This window comes from Artemia franciscana, chromosome 19 (genome assembly GCF_032884065.1).
Source record: "Artemia franciscana chromosome 19, ASM3288406v1, whole genome shotgun sequence".
Lineage (NCBI taxonomy): Eukaryota > Metazoa > Arthropoda > Branchiopoda > Anostraca > Artemiidae > Artemia > Artemia franciscana.
The window spans coordinates 11,720,090-11,738,725 of NC_088881.1; the positions used below are offsets into that span (position 1 = coordinate 11,720,090).

The window sequence follows — 18,636 nt, forward strand, 5'->3', positions numbered from 1 at the left end:
AACGTTTTCATGTTTATTTTTTCATTGTTTTTTTATAGTAATGCTAGAAAATCCTGCGCCCTTTTCATTGAATTTTTCTTCCCCCATGACATATTCCTCCAGGGAAAGATCCTCCCACATAGCCCCCTCCCATCAACCACTCCCCCCAAACCAAAAAAAAATCCCCCTGAAAACATCTGTACACTTCCCAATAACCATTACTCTATCTAAACACTGGTAAAAGTTTGTAACTTGCAGCCCCTCTCCCAGGGATTGTGGGGGAGTAAGTCATTCCCAAAGACATAATTATTACGATTTTTGACTATGCGGAACAAAATGGCTATCTCAAAATTTTAATCCGTTGACTTTTGGAAAAAAATGAGCGTGGGAGGGGGCCTAGATGCCCTCCAATTTTTTTGATCACTTAAAAAGGGCACTAGAAATTTTCATTTCCGTAAGAATGAGCCCTCTTACGACACACTAGGACCACTTGGTCGATACGATGACCCCTGGGAAAAAAAAACAACAAAAAAACAAAAAAACAAATAAACACGCACCCGTGATTTGTCTTCTGGCAATTAAATAAAAAAATCAAGGTTTTTTAAGTGAAAGTAAGGAGCGACATTAAAACTTAAAACGCACAGAAATTACTTCGTATATGAAAGAGGCTGCTTCCTCATCAGCGCCCCGTTCTTTACGCTAAAGTTTGACTCTTTGTCTCAATTCTTCTTTTTCAAACAGTAAAAAACTTTAGCGTAAAGAGCGGGGCGTTGATGAGGAAGCAGCCTCTTTCATATACGAAGTAATTTCTGTGCGTTTTAAGTTTTAATGTCGCTCCTTACTTTCACTTAAAAAAACTTGTTTTTTCTATTTAATTTCTGAACGTTTTTGAATCAATGCATGTTTTGATTTTGGCTCTCCGCAGAGGAATAATCAAAACAAAATTTGCATAATTTTATTTTTTTTTTGGCTAAATGGCTTTCTCATAATTTTGATCGAATGATTTTGAGAAAAAAGAGCGGGGGACGAAGCCTAGTTGCCCTCCGATCATTTGGTTAATTTAAAAGGCAACTAGAACTTTTAATTTTTTACGAATCTTTTTATTGGTAAAAGATTTACGTAACTTATAAATTAGCTTACGTAAAGAACTTTTGTATTCTCATGTTTTTATTACATATATGAGGGGATTCGCCCCATCGTCAGTACCTCGCTCTTTACACTAAAGCTTAAATTTTATCCCAATTCATTAAGAATTACCCCTGAATCACAAAAGCCGTAGAATAAATAGTTGAAATTACTAAAAATACTTTAGCGTAAAGAGCGAGGTATTAGAAGGAGGTGAGCCCCTCATATGGGTAATAATTTCTGTTTGTTTTAAGTTTTATTGCTGTTCCTTACTTCCAGCTGAAAAAGCTTTTTCACATTTATTTTTTAATTGTTTTTTTTTTTAATAATGCTAGTAAATCCTGCTCTCCCTTCAAAGAAATTTTCTTCTCCCATGACAAATTCTCGATGGAAAGTTCCCCCAGCATATCCCCCTCTTCTCAACCCCTCCCCCAACCAAAAAAATGCTCCCAAAAACGCCTGTATACTTCCCAATAACCATTACTATATGTAAGCACAGGTCAAAGTTTGTAACTTATTGCCCCTCCCACGAGGACTGTGGGGGAGTAAGTCTTCCCCTAAGACATAGTTTTAAGGTTTTTCGACTACGCTGAATAAAATGGCTATCTCAGAATTTTGATCCTTTGACTTTGGGAAAATAATTAGGGTGGGCTTTGACTTTTAGGGGATGTTTCCCCCTATTTTCCAAAATAAGGCAAATTTTCTCAGGTTCGTAACTTGATGACAAAGACTAAATTAATTGAAACTTATATATTTAGAATCAGCGTGAAAATTCGATTCTTTTGATGTATCTTTCAGCATCAAAATTCCATTTTTTAGAACTATTGAGCCGGGTCGCTCCTTACTACAGTTCGTTACCACGAACTGTTTGAAAGACTGGTCAAAGTTTGTAACTTACAGGCTCTCCCCCAGGGACTGTGGGGGGTAAGTCATCCCCAAAGACCTAGTTATTATGGTTTTCGACTATGCGGAACAAAATGGTTATCTCAAAATTTTGATCCGTTGACTTCGAGAAAAAATGAGCAAAAATAGGAGGGCTAGGTCCAATTTTTTTGGTCACTTAAAAAGTGCACTAGAACTTTTCATTTCCGTTAGTATGAGCCCTCTTGCGACATTCTAGGACCACTTGGTCGATACGATGACCCCTAGAAAAAAAAAAAAAAAAAAAAAAAAAAATAAACACGCACTCGTGATCTGTCTTCTGGCAAAAAATACGAGATTCCACATTTTTGTAGATAGGAGCTTGAATTTTTTTTCTAGAGGGTTCTAAATGATTTTTAGGGGGTGTTTCCCCCTATTTTCCAAAATAAGGCAAATTTTCGGAGGCTCGTAACTTTTGATGACAAAGACTAAATTAACTGAAACTTATATATTTAGAATCAGCGTGAAAATTCGATTCTTTTGATGTATCTTTCAGCATCAAAATTCAATTTTTTAGAGTTTCGTTTACTATTGAGCCGGGTCGCTCCTTACTACAGTTCGTTACCACGACCTGTTTGACAATTTATATATAGTTTATCTATTGACGTTAGAGCTAATGTTTTTTCAATTTTATTATTTTAGATTTAAGCTCGATTTCTTTCCAGGCAGCACTTTATAGCGATTTAATAAAATAAAACAAGTTTTTTTAACTGAAAGTTAGGAGCGATATTAAAACTTAAAACGAACAGAAATTACTCCGTATATGAAAGGGACAGTTCTCTCCTCAACGCCCCGCTCCTTACGCTAAAGTTTGACTTTTTTCTCAACTGCACTTTTTAAAACAGTAAAAAACGGTAAAAAACCTTTTTTGGTCGCTTAAAAGGACACTAGAACTTTTAATTTCCGTTAGAATGAGCCCTCTCACGACATTCTGGGACTACTGGGTCGATACGATCAGCCCTGGGGAAAAAACAAAAAAACTAAAAAAAAAAAAAAAACAGGCAAATAAACACGCACCCGTGATCTGTCTTGTGGCAAAAAAATGCTAAATTCCACCTTTTTGTAGATAAGAACTTGAAACTTCTACTGTAGAGCTCTCTGATACGCTGAATCTGATCGTGTGATTTTTGTTAAGATTCTCTGACTTTTAAGGGGTGTTTGCACCTATTTTCTAAAATAAGACATATTTTCTTAGACTCGTATCTTTTGATGGGTAAGTCTAAACTTAATGACACTTATATATTTAAAATCAGCATTAAAATGCAATTCTTTTGATGTAGCTATTTTTATAAAAATTCCGTTTTTAGAGTTTCGGTTACTGTTGAGCCGGGTCGCTCCTTACTACAGTTCGTTACCACGAACTGTTTGATCATAAATACTATAAGTGACCTTGCACAAAACTATCTCCATCTTCTTTAAGATATCTATACTTTTGACCACAAATAGGGTGCAGTTAGAGGACAAAACTCCTTTTTTCTCTTGCGACAATTTCAAAACTTCTCTAAAAAAAATAAATTATACGAGTCAAAGACCGGGGACACGTACTATATATGCTTTTATTCACTTAAATTTGCCTCCACGTGTTTGAGAGTCACGTGTCAACTGTCGGCAATCTTTATTTAATTTATTAAATTTATTCCCCTATCTTCTTGAATTTTTAATGCTCCATTTCTATTGTATTTATTTCATTGGCGTTCCTTATTTCATAATACGGCCTTCTTTGCATTTGAGGCTTCCCTTACACACAAGAAGATTATTAAATTGCCTCTATATCACTGTTGATGATAGTAAATATCTCATATTATCATAAAATAGTGGAATTCCGTGAAGGATTTCCGGCACAAGCGGGAGCCCCAAAAATCTTTAGTCTCCGGAAAAGACCTAAAAAAACTAAATAATTTATGTTTCCATGTTTATACAAAACTTTTAAAGGGGACGGAGGTAATTATTGTTTACTTTAGAAACAATTCCTAACATTTACATGCTTATATAGTCTTTTCAGAAGCCAATTTGATTATAATTTTAGTGCGAAAAGCTATATGAAACAGTTCGTGGTAACGAACTGTAGTAAAGAGCGATCCGGCTCAATAGTAAACAAAACTCTAATAAATGGAATTTTGATACCAATAGCTACATCAAAAGAATCGCATTTTAAAGCTGATTCCAAATGTATAGGTTTCATCAAGTTTAGTCTTACCCATCAAAAGTTAAAAATAAAATTTGCCTCATTTTAGAGAATAGGGGGAAGAATCCCCTAAAAGTCATAGAATCTTAACGAAAATCACACCATCAGATTCAACGTATCAGAGAACCCTACCGTAGAAGTTTCAAGCTCCTATCTACAAAACGTGGAATTTTGTATTTTTTGCCAGAGGGCAGATCACGGATGCGCGTTTATTTTTTTTTTTTTTTTTTTTTTTTTATTATTAATTTTTTCCAGGGTGATCGTATCGACCCAGTGGTCCTAGAATGTTGCGAAAGGGCTCATTCTAACGAACATGAAAAGTTCTAGAGCCCTTTTTAAGTGACCAAAAAATTTGGAGGGCATCTAGGCCCCCTCCCACGCTAATTATTTTCCCTAAGTCAACGGTTCAAAATGCTGAGATAGCCATTTTGTTCAGCGTAGTCGAAAAACCTTATAACTATGTCTTTGGGGACGACTTACTCCCCCACAGTCCCCATGGGGGGGGCTACAAGTTACAAACTTTGACCAGTGCTTACATATAGTAATGGTTATTTGGAAGTGTAGAGACGTTTTCAGGGGGATTTTTTGGCTGGGGGAGGGCTTGAGAAAAGAGGATATGTTGGGGGAACTTTCCATGCAGGAATTTGTCATGGGGGAAGAAAATTTCCATGAACGAGGCTCAGGATTTTCTAGCATTATTAAAAAAAAACAATGAAAAAATAAATATGAAAAAGTTTTTTCAACTGGAAGTAAGGAGCAGCATTAAAACTTAATACGAACAGAAATTATTACGCATATGAGGTTCTCACCTCCTCCTAATACCTCACTCTTTACGCTAAAGTATTTTTAGTAATTTCAACTATTTATTCTACGGCTTTTGTGATTCAGGGGTCACTCTTAATGAATTGGGACAGAATTTAAGCTTTAGTGTAAAGAGCGAGGTACTGAAGAGGGGGTGAACCCCCTCATATATGTAATAAAAACATGAGAATACAAAAGTTCGTTACGTAAGCTAATTTATAAGTTACGTATATCTTTTACTAATAAAAACATTCGTAAAAAATTAAAGGTTCTAGTTGCCTTTTTAAGTAAACCAAAAAATCGGAGGGCAACTAGGCTTCCTCCCCCGTTCATTTTTTTCTCAAAATCATTGGATCAAAACTATGAGAAAGCCATTTAGCCAAAAAAATAAATATGCAAATTTTGTTTTAATTATTCCTCTGCAGAGAGCCAAAGTGAAAACATGCATTGATTCAAAACGTTCAGAAATTAAATAAAAAAAAAGAAAAAAAACAAGTTTTTTAACTGAAAGTAAGGAACGACATTAAAACTTAAAACGAACAGAAATTACTTCGTATATGAAATGGGCTGCTTCCTCATCAACGCCCCGCTCTTTACGCTAAAGTTTTTCACTGTTTTAAAAAGTAGAGTTGAGAGAAAGAGTCAAACTTTAGCGTAAAAATTTGTTGTGTTTAAATTTATCTTTGGTTTTAGCACCGACCCTTTAGATCATCGAACTTCGAATTCTAAATTCCAGCATCGAATTAGCACATTATAACCTCCTTAGTTTACGCTATAGTGATGATGCTGACGAAGAATAGAGTGCAATTTGTAAGATGTGAAAATTAGACTTTTACAAAGTACGCTGTTAACGTTACTATTTTAGCAATGTTTAAGTTGAACATTGTTTTTTACGCACGTTATCTTGATGTTGGAAAACTCTTTAATGATTCCAGGTTTGAATAGTTCAGTATCTTACAGTTGTGAAATTTTAAACTTAAACTGCATTTCAAAATTCAGCCACCAGATCAGAATTCCACTAGAAAACAACATTGACGCTAGCCCATTAGCCCACTGTCCAAGAACATTGAACCTCATCGTTCAGACTCGGAGTAAACTTTAAAATTTCTATCGTAAAATTTCTTTTTGTCAGATGACTACCACCCATTCTCTTTCAGTCGATGATTTTTTTGTGAAATTAGATTATATGATATATAAACTAAGGATATAAACATCGGTTGGCCGGATTGGTTTACAGGTAAAGGCTTCAGCTAGCCACCGAAGGCTCGTGCGTTCAAATCCCACGCCGATCGCAAAAAAAAAACAGAAAATTATCTTCCGACAGTTTCATAAGCCTAATTTTGAAAACATCATTTCAAGGTGAACCAGAAGTACACGTTAGTTCAGATACCTCTCTTCTTAAAATACACAGACCTTATTCAATTCATTCCAGTTGCTATTTGCAGTCTCAATAACCCCCGTTGAGGGATTAATCAACAGGAAGAATTACATTTATCTGCATGGAAAAGCATTTATATTTCTTGTTTCCAGGAAATTCGATTTCTCTGCATCCTTTTGAATCACAAGAACTATCGAAATTACTTACTTGTTGCAATTTTTGGCTTTTTTGGTAGGTTAAACACCTTTCGAAATCTTGATAAAAATGAGGGCTGGGATACAAAATCTTCGTCGTCGGACACATTTTTCCCTTTTTCATCATTTTCATCTTTTTCCATTGCATTTTCTTTGAAATAAGCTTCGAATGATTCCTAAAAGAAAAGTGTAATTCACAGACCATCCAACCTTTACAAGAGCCAAACTCACCCTTTCAAAACAAAATTAAAATCAAATCAAAAATACTGTTTTACAAAATAAATTTGCGGTTTGAAAAAAAAGGATTTATTTCAAATTCCTTTGACTAATTAATTAAAGGAACACTAATTGTTTATGGGTCTTTTCTTTGGTTTCATTACCGTTGTCTTCTCGGATCTACTACAAAACTGATAGAACTAATAATTTCAAAATAAGAAAAATTTGATACATTTTTGAACAATGAACGAAATACATGAAATTACACCTTACATTCTGAAAAGAAGAAATTTTAGTAAAGGTACAAACAGTAAATCGAACGCAAAAATATCTTTCTTGAACTTTAAAATATTCATATCATGGAAGCGTCCAAATCTTATCTTTCTTCCCTTGAAAGTATAGGCTAATTTATTCAACAGGAAGTAATTTACAGGTTAGTTCTCTCCCTGACCTCGTGTCAAGTGACAAGGTATTTAGGCAGAATCAACTTTTGTTTCCTTTGCCCCCTTTCGATATGAATAATATATAAAAATGTTCCAAAAATAAACCTTTTCAGGAAGAATAACATCCAGCAAACTTTTTAATACCTTCAAAGGGAGGTAGGAAAAAAGGACTTGAAAAAGGACTAGTTCTAGGGCTCAAATTTTTTATCAAACAGTAAAGAACGGGGCGTTGAGGAGGGAACAGCCCCTTTCATATACGGAGTAATTTCTGTTCGTTTTAAGATTTAATTTCGCTCCTTACTTTCAGTTAAAAAAAAAACTTTTTTTTATTTAATTTTAGTAAGATTAATGTCGTTTTATCTTTTGTTACATTCTTTATCATTTTGTTATTGCTGTGGGCCTAAAGGTACTAAGGCCTAAAGAGTTTTTTCTTTTACTTAAATTTTTCACTTTTAGTGAGAGGTCCTTTAGACTGGTGGGAGAGGGAGCTATTTAACCTTAAACTCCAGTTACTTGGAGGACTTTATGCTGACTGATGAACCATAATACTAAGCCCATCTCTAAAGGAGAAGTGTCTTGCATTGAAAATAATAGTTTTTCTTTGCCAGTCTTACTTACCTAGTCCTAACTACTACTACTAATAACTCACTGCAGCACTGTTCTACTTTTAACATCTTCACTGCTCCCACCGTCTTGATTAATAATACTACCAAGGTAAGTGAAGCTACCCACATGATCAATCTTTTCATTACCCAACGTCACCTTTTCGCCTTCACTAATTCCTAGCCTTAGTGACTTAATCTTCTTGGAAAATCAAAAAAAGAATTAAAGAAACTCAACATTAATTTTTAAACCTATTCTAGCACCCTGAACCCGCAAAACATCTAAAATTTCATTCATTTTGCTCAAACTTTCATCTAATAAGCTTAAATCATCAGTATAAAGTAAGCCTCTGTAATGTCTTTTCTTTTGAACCATGAACGACAAATTCGATTCCAATTTGATTTGAGCACCACCCTGTCGAGCATCTATATCTTCTCCTTCTTCTTTTTTTTATTAAACAGGACTATCACGAATGGATTTGCTTCAATTTAAACATCAAACTTTCAATATGATGAAAAAGAACTTTAAAAGTTATACGTTAACACCGAATTTGAAATCTTAAAAGTTCACTTAAAATGCAATAGGTAACATTAATATCTAAAATTTTGGGTTATTTATATATATATACATGTATATATGTATATATATATATATATATATATATATATATATATATATATATATATATATATATATATATATGTGTGTATATATGTATATATGTATATAAAGCATTCATAGACATAGACATATTTATTGACACACTCAAAATAGCACTTAGAAGCACTAAAACAAAGCTGTTTACAAGGTACATAAAAAAAAAATCGCACAAACATGAACTACAATTACTTTATGCTGTTAAATAAACCCGTAAAAAAGGGAACAAAAGAATGCTGTTACCGCGTTGACACAAGCCTAAGTCAGAACACCACTAACTGGAAAATAATGTATAAAGAACAGCGAAAATAGCATGTTTATATTTAGATAGCTTCACTAGCACTTTGACAGAAAGCCAACTCCCAGTGCAGCTAAACTCCCTTGGAATAGTCCTTAGTGTTATGTAAAGTATCAGTGATTATCGATAAAAAAAATTCTTGGAGAGGGAAACGCTTAAAAAGAAATATAAGAGTACCAAAATTGCAGTGCGAATTTTTCATTAATTTTAACGCTTGTTCTCGAAATATTACTAGGACTGCTCTAACATATTAGCATATGCTCTTTATCATGCAGATCATATTTAAAGCATTTAAAGCTCTGGAGAATTCTAGAGCCAGATAAACGTTAGGTCTTCGGATCATCGTTATTGAAAAGAGACATAATTAGCCATATGGGGCTTACACATCCCAAAATTGAAGGTATAAAGAACACTAATATTACAACCACTACTAACAACTCACTGAAGTACCAAGACACCTGAGGCCAACACAGCTACGCACGCTTCTCATCCATCTCAATCTATTCAAAGCCTCCTTTTTTAAACGCTCCCAAGATTTTCCCATTTCTCTCAAATCTTTCCTTACAACATCCTCCCACCCGATTCGGAGGCGACCTCCTTTCCGTTTGGCCCTAGACGGTTGCTCGACAAGGACGACTTTGGGTAATCTGTGACCCTTCAACAGCAGAGTGTGTCTCAGCTATCTAACCTATCTCTCATTATTTATTATAATACTATATAATACGTTTGGCCCTAGACGGTTGCTTGACAAGGACAATTTTGGGTAATCTGTGACCCTTCAACAGCAGAGTGTGTCTCAGCTATCTAACCTATCTCTCATTATTTATTATAATACTATATAATACGTTTGGCCCTAGACGGTTGCTCGACAAGGACAATTTTGGGTAATCTATGACCCTTCAACAGCAGAGTGTGTCTCAACTATCTAACGTATCTCTCATTATTTATTATAATACTATATAATACGTTTGGCCCTAGACGGTTGCTCGACAAGGACAATTTTGGGGAATCTGTGACCCTTCAACAGCAGAGTGTGTCTCAGCTATCTAACCTATCTCTCATTATATATTATAATACTATATAATACGTTTGGCCCTAGACGGTTGCTCGACAAGGACAATTTTGGGGAATCTGTGACCCTTCAACAGCAGAGTGTGTCTCAGCTATCTAACCTATCTCTCATTATTTATTATAATACTATATAATACGTTTGGCCCTAGACGGTTGCTCGACAAGGACGATTTTGGGGAATCTGTGACCCTTCAACAGCAGAGTGTGTCTCAGCTATCTAACCTATCTCTCATTATTTATTATAATACTATATAATACGTTTGGCCCTAGACGGTTGCTCGACAAGGACAATTTTGGGGAATCTGTGACCCTTCAACAGCAGAGTGTGTCTCAGCTATCTAACCTATCTCTCATTATGTATTATAATACTATATAATACGTTTGGCCCTAGACGGTTGCTCGACAAGGACAATTTTGGGGAATCTGTGACCCTTCAACAGCAGAGTGTGTCTCAGCTATCTAACCTATCTCTCATTATTTATTATAATACTATATAACACGTTTGGCCCTAGACGGTTGCTCGACAAGGACAATTTTGGGGAATCTGTGACCCTTCAACAGCAGAGTGTGTCTCAGCTATCTAACCCATCTCTCATTATTTATTATAATACTATATAATACGTTTGGCCCTAGACGGTTGCTCGACAAGGACAACTTTGGGTAATCTGTGACCCTTCAACAGCAGAGTGTGTCTCAGCTATCTAACCTATCTCTCATTATTTATTATAATACTATATAATACGTTTGGCCCTAGACGGTTGCTTGACAAGGACAATTTTGGGTAATCTGTGACCCTTCAACAGCAGAGTGTGTCTCAGATATCTAACCTATCTCTCATAATTTATTACAATACTATATAATACGTTTGGCTCTAGACGGTTGCTCGACAAGGACAATTTTGGGTAATCTATGACCCTTCAACAGCAGAGTGTGTCTCAGCTATCTAACCTATCTCTCATTATTTATTATAATACTATATAATACGTTTGGCCCTAGACGGTTTCTCGACAAGGACAATTTTGGGTAATCTGTGACCCTTCAACAGCAGAGTGTGTCTCAGCTATCTAACCTATCTCTCATTATTTATTATAATACTATATAATACGTTTGGCCCTAGACGGTTGCTCGACAAGGACACTTTTGGGTAATCTGTGACCCTTCAACAGCAGAGTGTGTCTCAGCTATCTAACCTATCTCTCATTATTTATTATAATACTATATAATACGTTTGGCCCTAGACGGTTGCTCGACAAGGACGACTTTGGGTAATCTGTGACCCTTCAACAGCAGAGTGTGTCTCAGCTATCTAACCTATCTCATTATTTATTATAATACTATATAATGCGTTTGGCCCTAGACGGTTGCTCGACAAGGACGACTTTGGGTAATCTGTGACCCTTCAACAGCAGAGTGTGTCTCAGCTATCTAACCTATCTCTCATTATTTGTTATAATACTATATAATACGTTTGGCCCTAGACGGTTGCTCGACAAGGACGACTTTGGGTAATCTGTGACCCTTCAACAGCAGAGTGTGTCTCAGCTATCTAACCTATCTCATTATTTATTATAATACTATGTAATACGTTTGGCCCTAGACGGTTGCTCGACAAGGACGACTTTGGGGAATCTGTGACCCTTCAACAACAGAGTGTGTCTCAGCTATCTAACCTATCTCTCATTATTTATTATAATACTATATAATACGTTTGGCCCTAGACGGTTGCTCGACAAGGACGATTTTGGGTAATCTGTGACCCTTCAACAGCAGAGTGTGTCTCAGCTATCTAACCTATCTCTCATTATTTATTATAATACTATATAATACGTTTGGCCCAAGACGGTTGCTCGACAAGGACGATTTTGGGGAATCTGTGACCCTTCAACAGCAGAGTGTGTCTCAGCTATCTAACCTATCTCTCATTATTTATTATAATACTATATAATACGTTTGGCCCTAGACGGTTGCTCGACAAGGACGATTTTGGGGAATCTGTGACCCTTCAACAGCAGAGTGTGTCTCAGCTATCTAACCTATCTCTCATTATATATTATAATACTATATAACAGAACAATAATATTACCGTACTCATTTATACGGTAAAGAGCCAAGAATGACATTACTTCCTCGTTTTTCTTTTTCACTTTGTAGTTCTTTATCTCCTGAGAATGAGACAATTACCCCTACTATGGCTACCCCTGCAGAATATGAAATTCTAAAGGCCGTTAATAACAAGGACCATGCATTATTTACATCTTAATGAAAGACTCACGTCGTTCATGAGCAAGAAACTAAGGCTACAATGAAAGACAAATCGCTTAATCTTTGTTGAACAGCATAGAATAGATTGGCTTGGAAATAAAAGGCGTGAACAAAGATCATGTCTTTATAGACTGTTACTGACTGGAATGAAAATCAAACACATAACTTATCTCCTAAATAGGCTAAACACGCTAAATGTTGTTCATGTTCCTTTCTCTAAGACGAACTTGAGTTTCTTTACTTGTAATTTCCGCAACTCTTTTAACTATTCTTTTTAGTTTATTGCCCTCCTAAGCTTACGAGTTTTATCATCAGAAATACAACTTTGGTAATTTTACAACCTCTTGTTTGGCTCATGGAGCCTCTCGGAACATGCCTGCTTTTTTTAAATTTACTCCTTTTTTACGTTTACTTTTTTTTACCTTTTTTTTTACTTTTTTTACTACTTATCTTACAATGGTACTTGTAAAACGACGATTTTGATACTAAACTTCTTTTGTCATACTATGAAGGCTTAAAAAAGGCATGAAGACAATGCAACTAGACAATACTTTATAATCATTAGTAATACTGCCTGCATGTTCTATATTATAACCATTCATTTTGTATGAAATTTTGTGTTTAGAAAACCACACTGATGTCTGTGCATTTAAATAGCTTTTCTGTAGTTATGAACCCCGTAAATATCTCAGATAGTTTGCTTTTTAATGCTGTGGCCTAGTCGGGCCAAAATTCTGTCGCAATATAAAGTGCCAGAATCGGTGCCAATGCCAGCTTACTCTGTTGCGGCTCAAACTCTTTGCTACTTATAAGGGACACCGGAACTTTCTGTTCGAATGTTCCTTCTATTATACAACTCAAATCTATTATGTACGATTTCTCTTTATATAGATAACTTCGAAGACCACACTGCCTTTCAATGACGAAAGTAAAACAGTTCAAAATAGGGATGATACCTTTTTATTGACAGTGAATAGATATAAAATTATTTAACTGGATATTTCGAGCAGTTTTACTGCTGATGACGAACACTGTATATGTGTTCGAAATATCCAGTTAAATAATTTTATATCTATTCACTGTCAATAAAAAGGTATCATCCCTATTTTGAACTGTTTTACTTACGATTTCTCTTTACGCAAAGAAAGACAAACAAATAACACATGGAATATAAATTGAACCCTCTGGTTTGGAGTGCTTGAAAATGTTAAACTTGGTGCTAAAATTTTCATCAAGATCTCCCTTATTGCCATTGTTTTCCACATTTATTATGCAGGTTTACATATGCTGGTTACTTTTGACGCCTATGAAAAGTAGGTTTTCTGAATGTATATAATGTTGTGAAAATACCTTTTTTTAGAGTTTCAGCTACCATTGGTACCGCTTTTTATCTACAGTTTGTTATCAAGGACTATTCGGTACATGTTTTTTATTATTAAGAACATGTTCATGAAGTTAGTTTTGACCCCCTGGAATTGGGACGAAGGAAATTTTAAGGTTTCCAAAGTTGTTGATAGAGAGACACACTTTTTATTATCCATATCATCAATATACAAAAAACCACATCAGCCACTTTAGAAAGTCAAAGACTTGTTAGTAGTGGCTGATAAACATTAATGAGCACCAATACCAACAACAGGAAAACAAAGAATAAGAAGAGAAAGAAAGGGAGAAAAAAAAATTATACTTAAAAAGACAAGTCAATAAGCCATCCCATTTAAATTATTTTCTTATTTTCTTCCCAGAAGGTGGTTCTTCAGTCTACTCTTAAACTGGCTAACATTTTCAGATAACGTAAACCAAGATTGATATGGAACAATCTAAAAGGTACGTCTCCAACTCTTCTGATTTTTAAATGATGGAAACCATTTATACGGTGTCAACAGGATATTTTTTGCAAAGACGGTGGATGCAGTGAAGATGCTAAAATTAGAATAGCCAAGCCCCAGGATGTTTTTTCAAGTTGCAAAGAGTGTGGAAGAGTAGGAAGATGAGTCTGCGAACAAACATAGGACATTGGAAGCAGTGATGACAGTGGTCAAGTGTGGTTCTGAAGCATGGGCACTCCAAAAAACGGAGAGAGATTTTCTAGATGTTTTCCAGAGAAAATACCTACGGATTGCTTTGGGTACCCGACTGACTTTCGGTGTCTCAAACAGTAAGCTGTACGAAAAGTGCAGTTCAATTCCGCTATCTAGGGCTATAACGAGAAAAAGGTTGAGATGGCCAGGGAGTGAGATGGCTACGGATGAAGGATGAGATAATTCCAAAGATTGTCTTTCGGCCAACCGTCTAGGGACAAACAAAAAAGGGACAAACCGAAGCGTAATTCTTGATTGCGTTTCGTTTAACAGACAAGTAACCTAAATGAAAAAGCCACATTATGTTTGTATAATGATTCAAAATTACCGATAGAACAACACATATGATCAGTCACTACGGTAAATCGACACTGGTAATTCGTTTTGCATTATTTTACGAGAACTAAATTTCAAAAGAGAGCAAAAAATCTTCTTTTTGTTTTTCTTTTATCAACATTACTTGCTTTTTTTTTTTTTTTTTTTTTTTTTTTTTTTTTTTTTTTTTTTTTTTTTTTTTTTTCTTTTTTTTTTAAATGCAGCATTCTAGCTTGAACAGCTACTGAAATATCGATTTTAATAGGCACTCGGCTCTGAAGGATCTTAACCTTATCGTAATTCCGTAGTCGGTTATAAACTGTTAGATGTTTCCCAAGAATGACAGCTGAGAGTTCGGTATCACCTCTCTCTTGCATTACTTTTGGATCATCACTCATCAGTTGCCTTTTGTTCAGGGCTTCCACTATCCCCGAATTTCCGAGGAATTTGCTGTAAATCGCTTGGGCCTAGGGCCGCCAAAAACACTTGGGCCAAGGGGCGCCAAAGACTTAAATACGGCCCTGTCTGTCTAGCACGTACATGGGGAGTGCAGGTGATCTGCTAGCTCTAAATCTTAACCCTTTTAAGGGCTATCACCCCCATTGCTGATAATAAACATGAAACCATTCGCCGTTTCTCTTCTTAAGAATGTCAGGTCTATAAAGCATGCGCACAGGAGTCGGTCAAGCATACGTCAGGAGAGATGCAGAAGGGAATTACACCGCAGTAATTATTTATTAAAGTGTACCCATTATTTTAATGTTTATTAATGAAGGGCAAGATTTATTTAACGTAAATATAAATGAAGGGCAAAAACGGATTAAACAATTTATTAGTGTTAACTAGTGTTGAAGATTAAACATTTGAATGAAGGTGTTTGAATTATGTGAAAGTTTCAGCCCCATTTTACATACATTACCCTCATGTTTAAGAGGCTCTTGAATCTCACGATAAGCTAAAGGCCCTTTAGATGGACATATCTAAAAAAAGAAATCTGAAAATAATCTCAAAGCAGACACCATGCAATAACAATGCTTTGCAATGGATGGACCGGATGAAACAATTGCAAGAGCAATCTGAACATGTCCAGGACAATTACACCTGGGAAACAATAACAAAATTACCAGACTAAATGGTAAAATAAAGTATTTTTTAAAAAACTTTTGTCTCCGAATGTATTAAAACAGCAAACTTCGGTTTTTACTACCATACAAAACTTTTTTTTTTTTTAAATTAAAGAAGAAAGCGTGGGTGGTCACGGTTCACGGTTCATCATTCAAGGAGAATTTTAACATTTTTACAATTACAATTTTTACATCTTTTTTTTTACTAATATTCCTGTTTGACAGTTGCATGTTTAATCAACTCTCAACAGCCCAGTTATCAGAATAAAAAAAACTATATTATATAAATGTGAGCAAACTCCAAAATCAAATTCAACGACACTGATTGGTAGCAGCTCCATCTAAGTAACTTCTCTTCTACCACTTCCGGAATTTTATGGAGTGCCAATTAGAATGGAGATCTCTTAAAGAGATTTTTAAAACACCCTTTCTTGGTGTTTCAACTGAAAATGCCTTGTTTTGTGTTTTAATTGAAAAATAGAAACACATCAAAATGCCCGCCCCCACCCTAAACTTAAACAAGAGCTAAGAGCTCATATGGCACTTGTGACGAGGCAAGAAGAGCTAAGAGCCAAGAGCTCATATGGTATGAGCTTTAACAAAATTCTAAGAAACAATAGATTGATTTAAAAGGAAAATCAGAGGCTTAATGCCGTTCAGGATTTAAAATAAGAGCTCTGAGTCACGATGTCCTTCTAAATATCAAAATTCATTAAGATCCGATCACACGCTCGTAAGTTATAAATACCTCACTTTTTCTAATTTTTCCTTTCCCTTTAGCCCCCCAGATGGTTGAATCTGGGAAAACGACTTTATCAAGTCAATTTGTGCAGCTCCCTGACACGCCTACCAATTTTCATCTGGTAGAAGCACCAAACTCATGAAGTTAGTTTTGACCCCCTGGAATTGGGACGAAGGAAATTTTAAGGTTTCCAAAGTTGTTGATAGAGAGAGAGACACACTTTTCTTATACATATCATCAATATACAAAAAACCGCATCAGCCACTTTAGAAAGTCAAAGACTTGTTAGTAGTGGCTGATAAACATTAATGAGCACCAATACCAACAATATTAACAAAAAAATGAAACGAAATGAAACAGAGAAGTGTGAAAAAGAAAACAACAGGAAAACAAAGAATAAGAAGAGAAAGAAAGGGAGAAAAAAAAATCATACTTAAAAAGACAAGTCAATAAGCCATCCCATTTAAATTATTTTCTTATTTTCTTCCCAGAAGGTGGTTCTTCAGTCTACTCTTAAACTGGCTAACATTCTCAGATAACGTAAACCAAGATTGATATGGAACAATCTAAAAGACACGTCTCCAACTCTTCTGATTTTTAAATGATGGAAACCAATTATACGGTGTCAACAGGATATTTTTTGCAAAGACGGTGGATGCAGTGAAGATGCTAAAATTAGAATAGCCAAGCCCCAGGATGTTTTTTTTCAAGTTGCAAAGAGTGTGGAAGAGTAGGAAGATGAGTCTGCGAACAAACATAGGACATTGGAAGCAGTGATGACAGTGGTCAAGTGTGGTTCTGAAACATGGGCACTCCAAAAAACGGAGAGAGATTTTCTAGATGTTTTCCAGAGAAAATACCTACGGATTGCTTTGGGTACCCGACTGACTGTCGGTGTCTCAAACAGTAAGCTGTACAAAAAGTGCGGCTCAATTCCGCTATCTAGGGCTATAACGAGAGAAAGGTTGAGATGGCTAGGGAGTGAGATGGCTACGGGAGAAGGATGAGATAATTCCAAAGATTGTCTTTCGGCCAACCGTCTAGGGACAAACAAAAAAGGGACAAACCGAAGCGTAATTCTTGATTGCGTTTCGTTTAACAGACAAGTAACCTAAATGAAAAAGCCACATTATGTTTGTATAATGATTCAAAATTACCGATAGAACAACACATATGATCAGTCACTACGGTAAATCGACACTGGTAATTCGTTATGCATTATTTTACGTGAACTAAATTTCAAAAGAGAGCAAAAAATATTCTTTTTGTTTTTCTTTTATCAACATTACTTGCTTTTTTTTTTTTTTTTTTTTTTTTTTTTTTTTTTTTTTTTTTTTTTTTTTTTTTTTTTTTTTTTTAAATGCAGCATTCTAGCTTGAACAGCTACTGAAATATCGATTTTAATAGGCACTCGGCTCTGAAGGATCTTAACCTTATCGTAATTCCGTAGCCGGTTATAAACTGTTAGATGTTTCCAAGAATGACAGCTGAGAGTTCGGTATCACCTCTCTCTTGCATTACTTTTGGACCATCACTCATCAGTTGCCTTCCACTATCCCCGAATTTCCGAGTAATTTGCTGTAAATCGCTTGGGCCTAGGGTCGCCAAAAACACTTAAATACGGCCCTGTCTGTCTAGCACGTACATGGGGAGTGCAGGTGATCTGCTAGCTCTAAATCTTAACCCTTTTAAGGGCTATCACCCCCATTGCTGATAATAAACATGAAACCATTCGCCGTTTCTCTTCTTAAGAATGTCAGGTCTATAAAGCATGCGCACAGGAGTCGGTCAAGCATACGTCAGGGGAGATGCAGAAGGGAATTACACCGCAGTAATTATTTATTAAAGTGTACCCATTATTTTAATGTTTATTAATGAAGGGCAAGATTTATTTAACGTAAATATAAATGAAGGGCAAAAACGGATTAAACAATTTATTAGTGTTAACTAGTGTTGAAGATTAAACATTTGAATGAAGGTGTTTGAATTATGTGAAAGTTTCAGCCCCATTTTACATACATTACCCTCATGTTTAAGAGGCTCTTGAATCTCACGATAAGCTAAAGGCCCTTTAGATGGACATATCTAAAAAAAAGAAATCTGAAAATAATCTCAAAGCAGACACCATGCAATAACAATGCTTTGCAATGGATGGACCGGATGAAACAATTGCAAGAGCAATCTGAACATGTTTAGGACAATTACACCTGGGAAACAATAACAAAATTACCAGACTAAATG

At 35.5% G+C, this 18,636-nt stretch overlaps 1 protein-coding gene across 4 annotated transcripts in view; it reads right to left on the reverse strand.

The window, feature by feature from the left end:
- The window catches only part of LOC136039288 (DNA helicase MCM9-like), a 200,039-nt gene that overhangs the window by 18,865 nt on the left and 162,538 nt on the right, over window positions 1-18,636 (reverse strand). For all 4 annotated transcript variants that reach the window (XM_065722890.1, XM_065722892.1, XM_065722893.1 and 1 more), the window contains one exon: window positions 6,597-6,759. In XM_065722890.1, coding sequence (XP_065578962.1) covers window positions 6,597-6,759 — 163 coding nt within the window. The remainder of the gene's footprint in view (window positions 1-6,596; window positions 6,760-18,636) is intronic.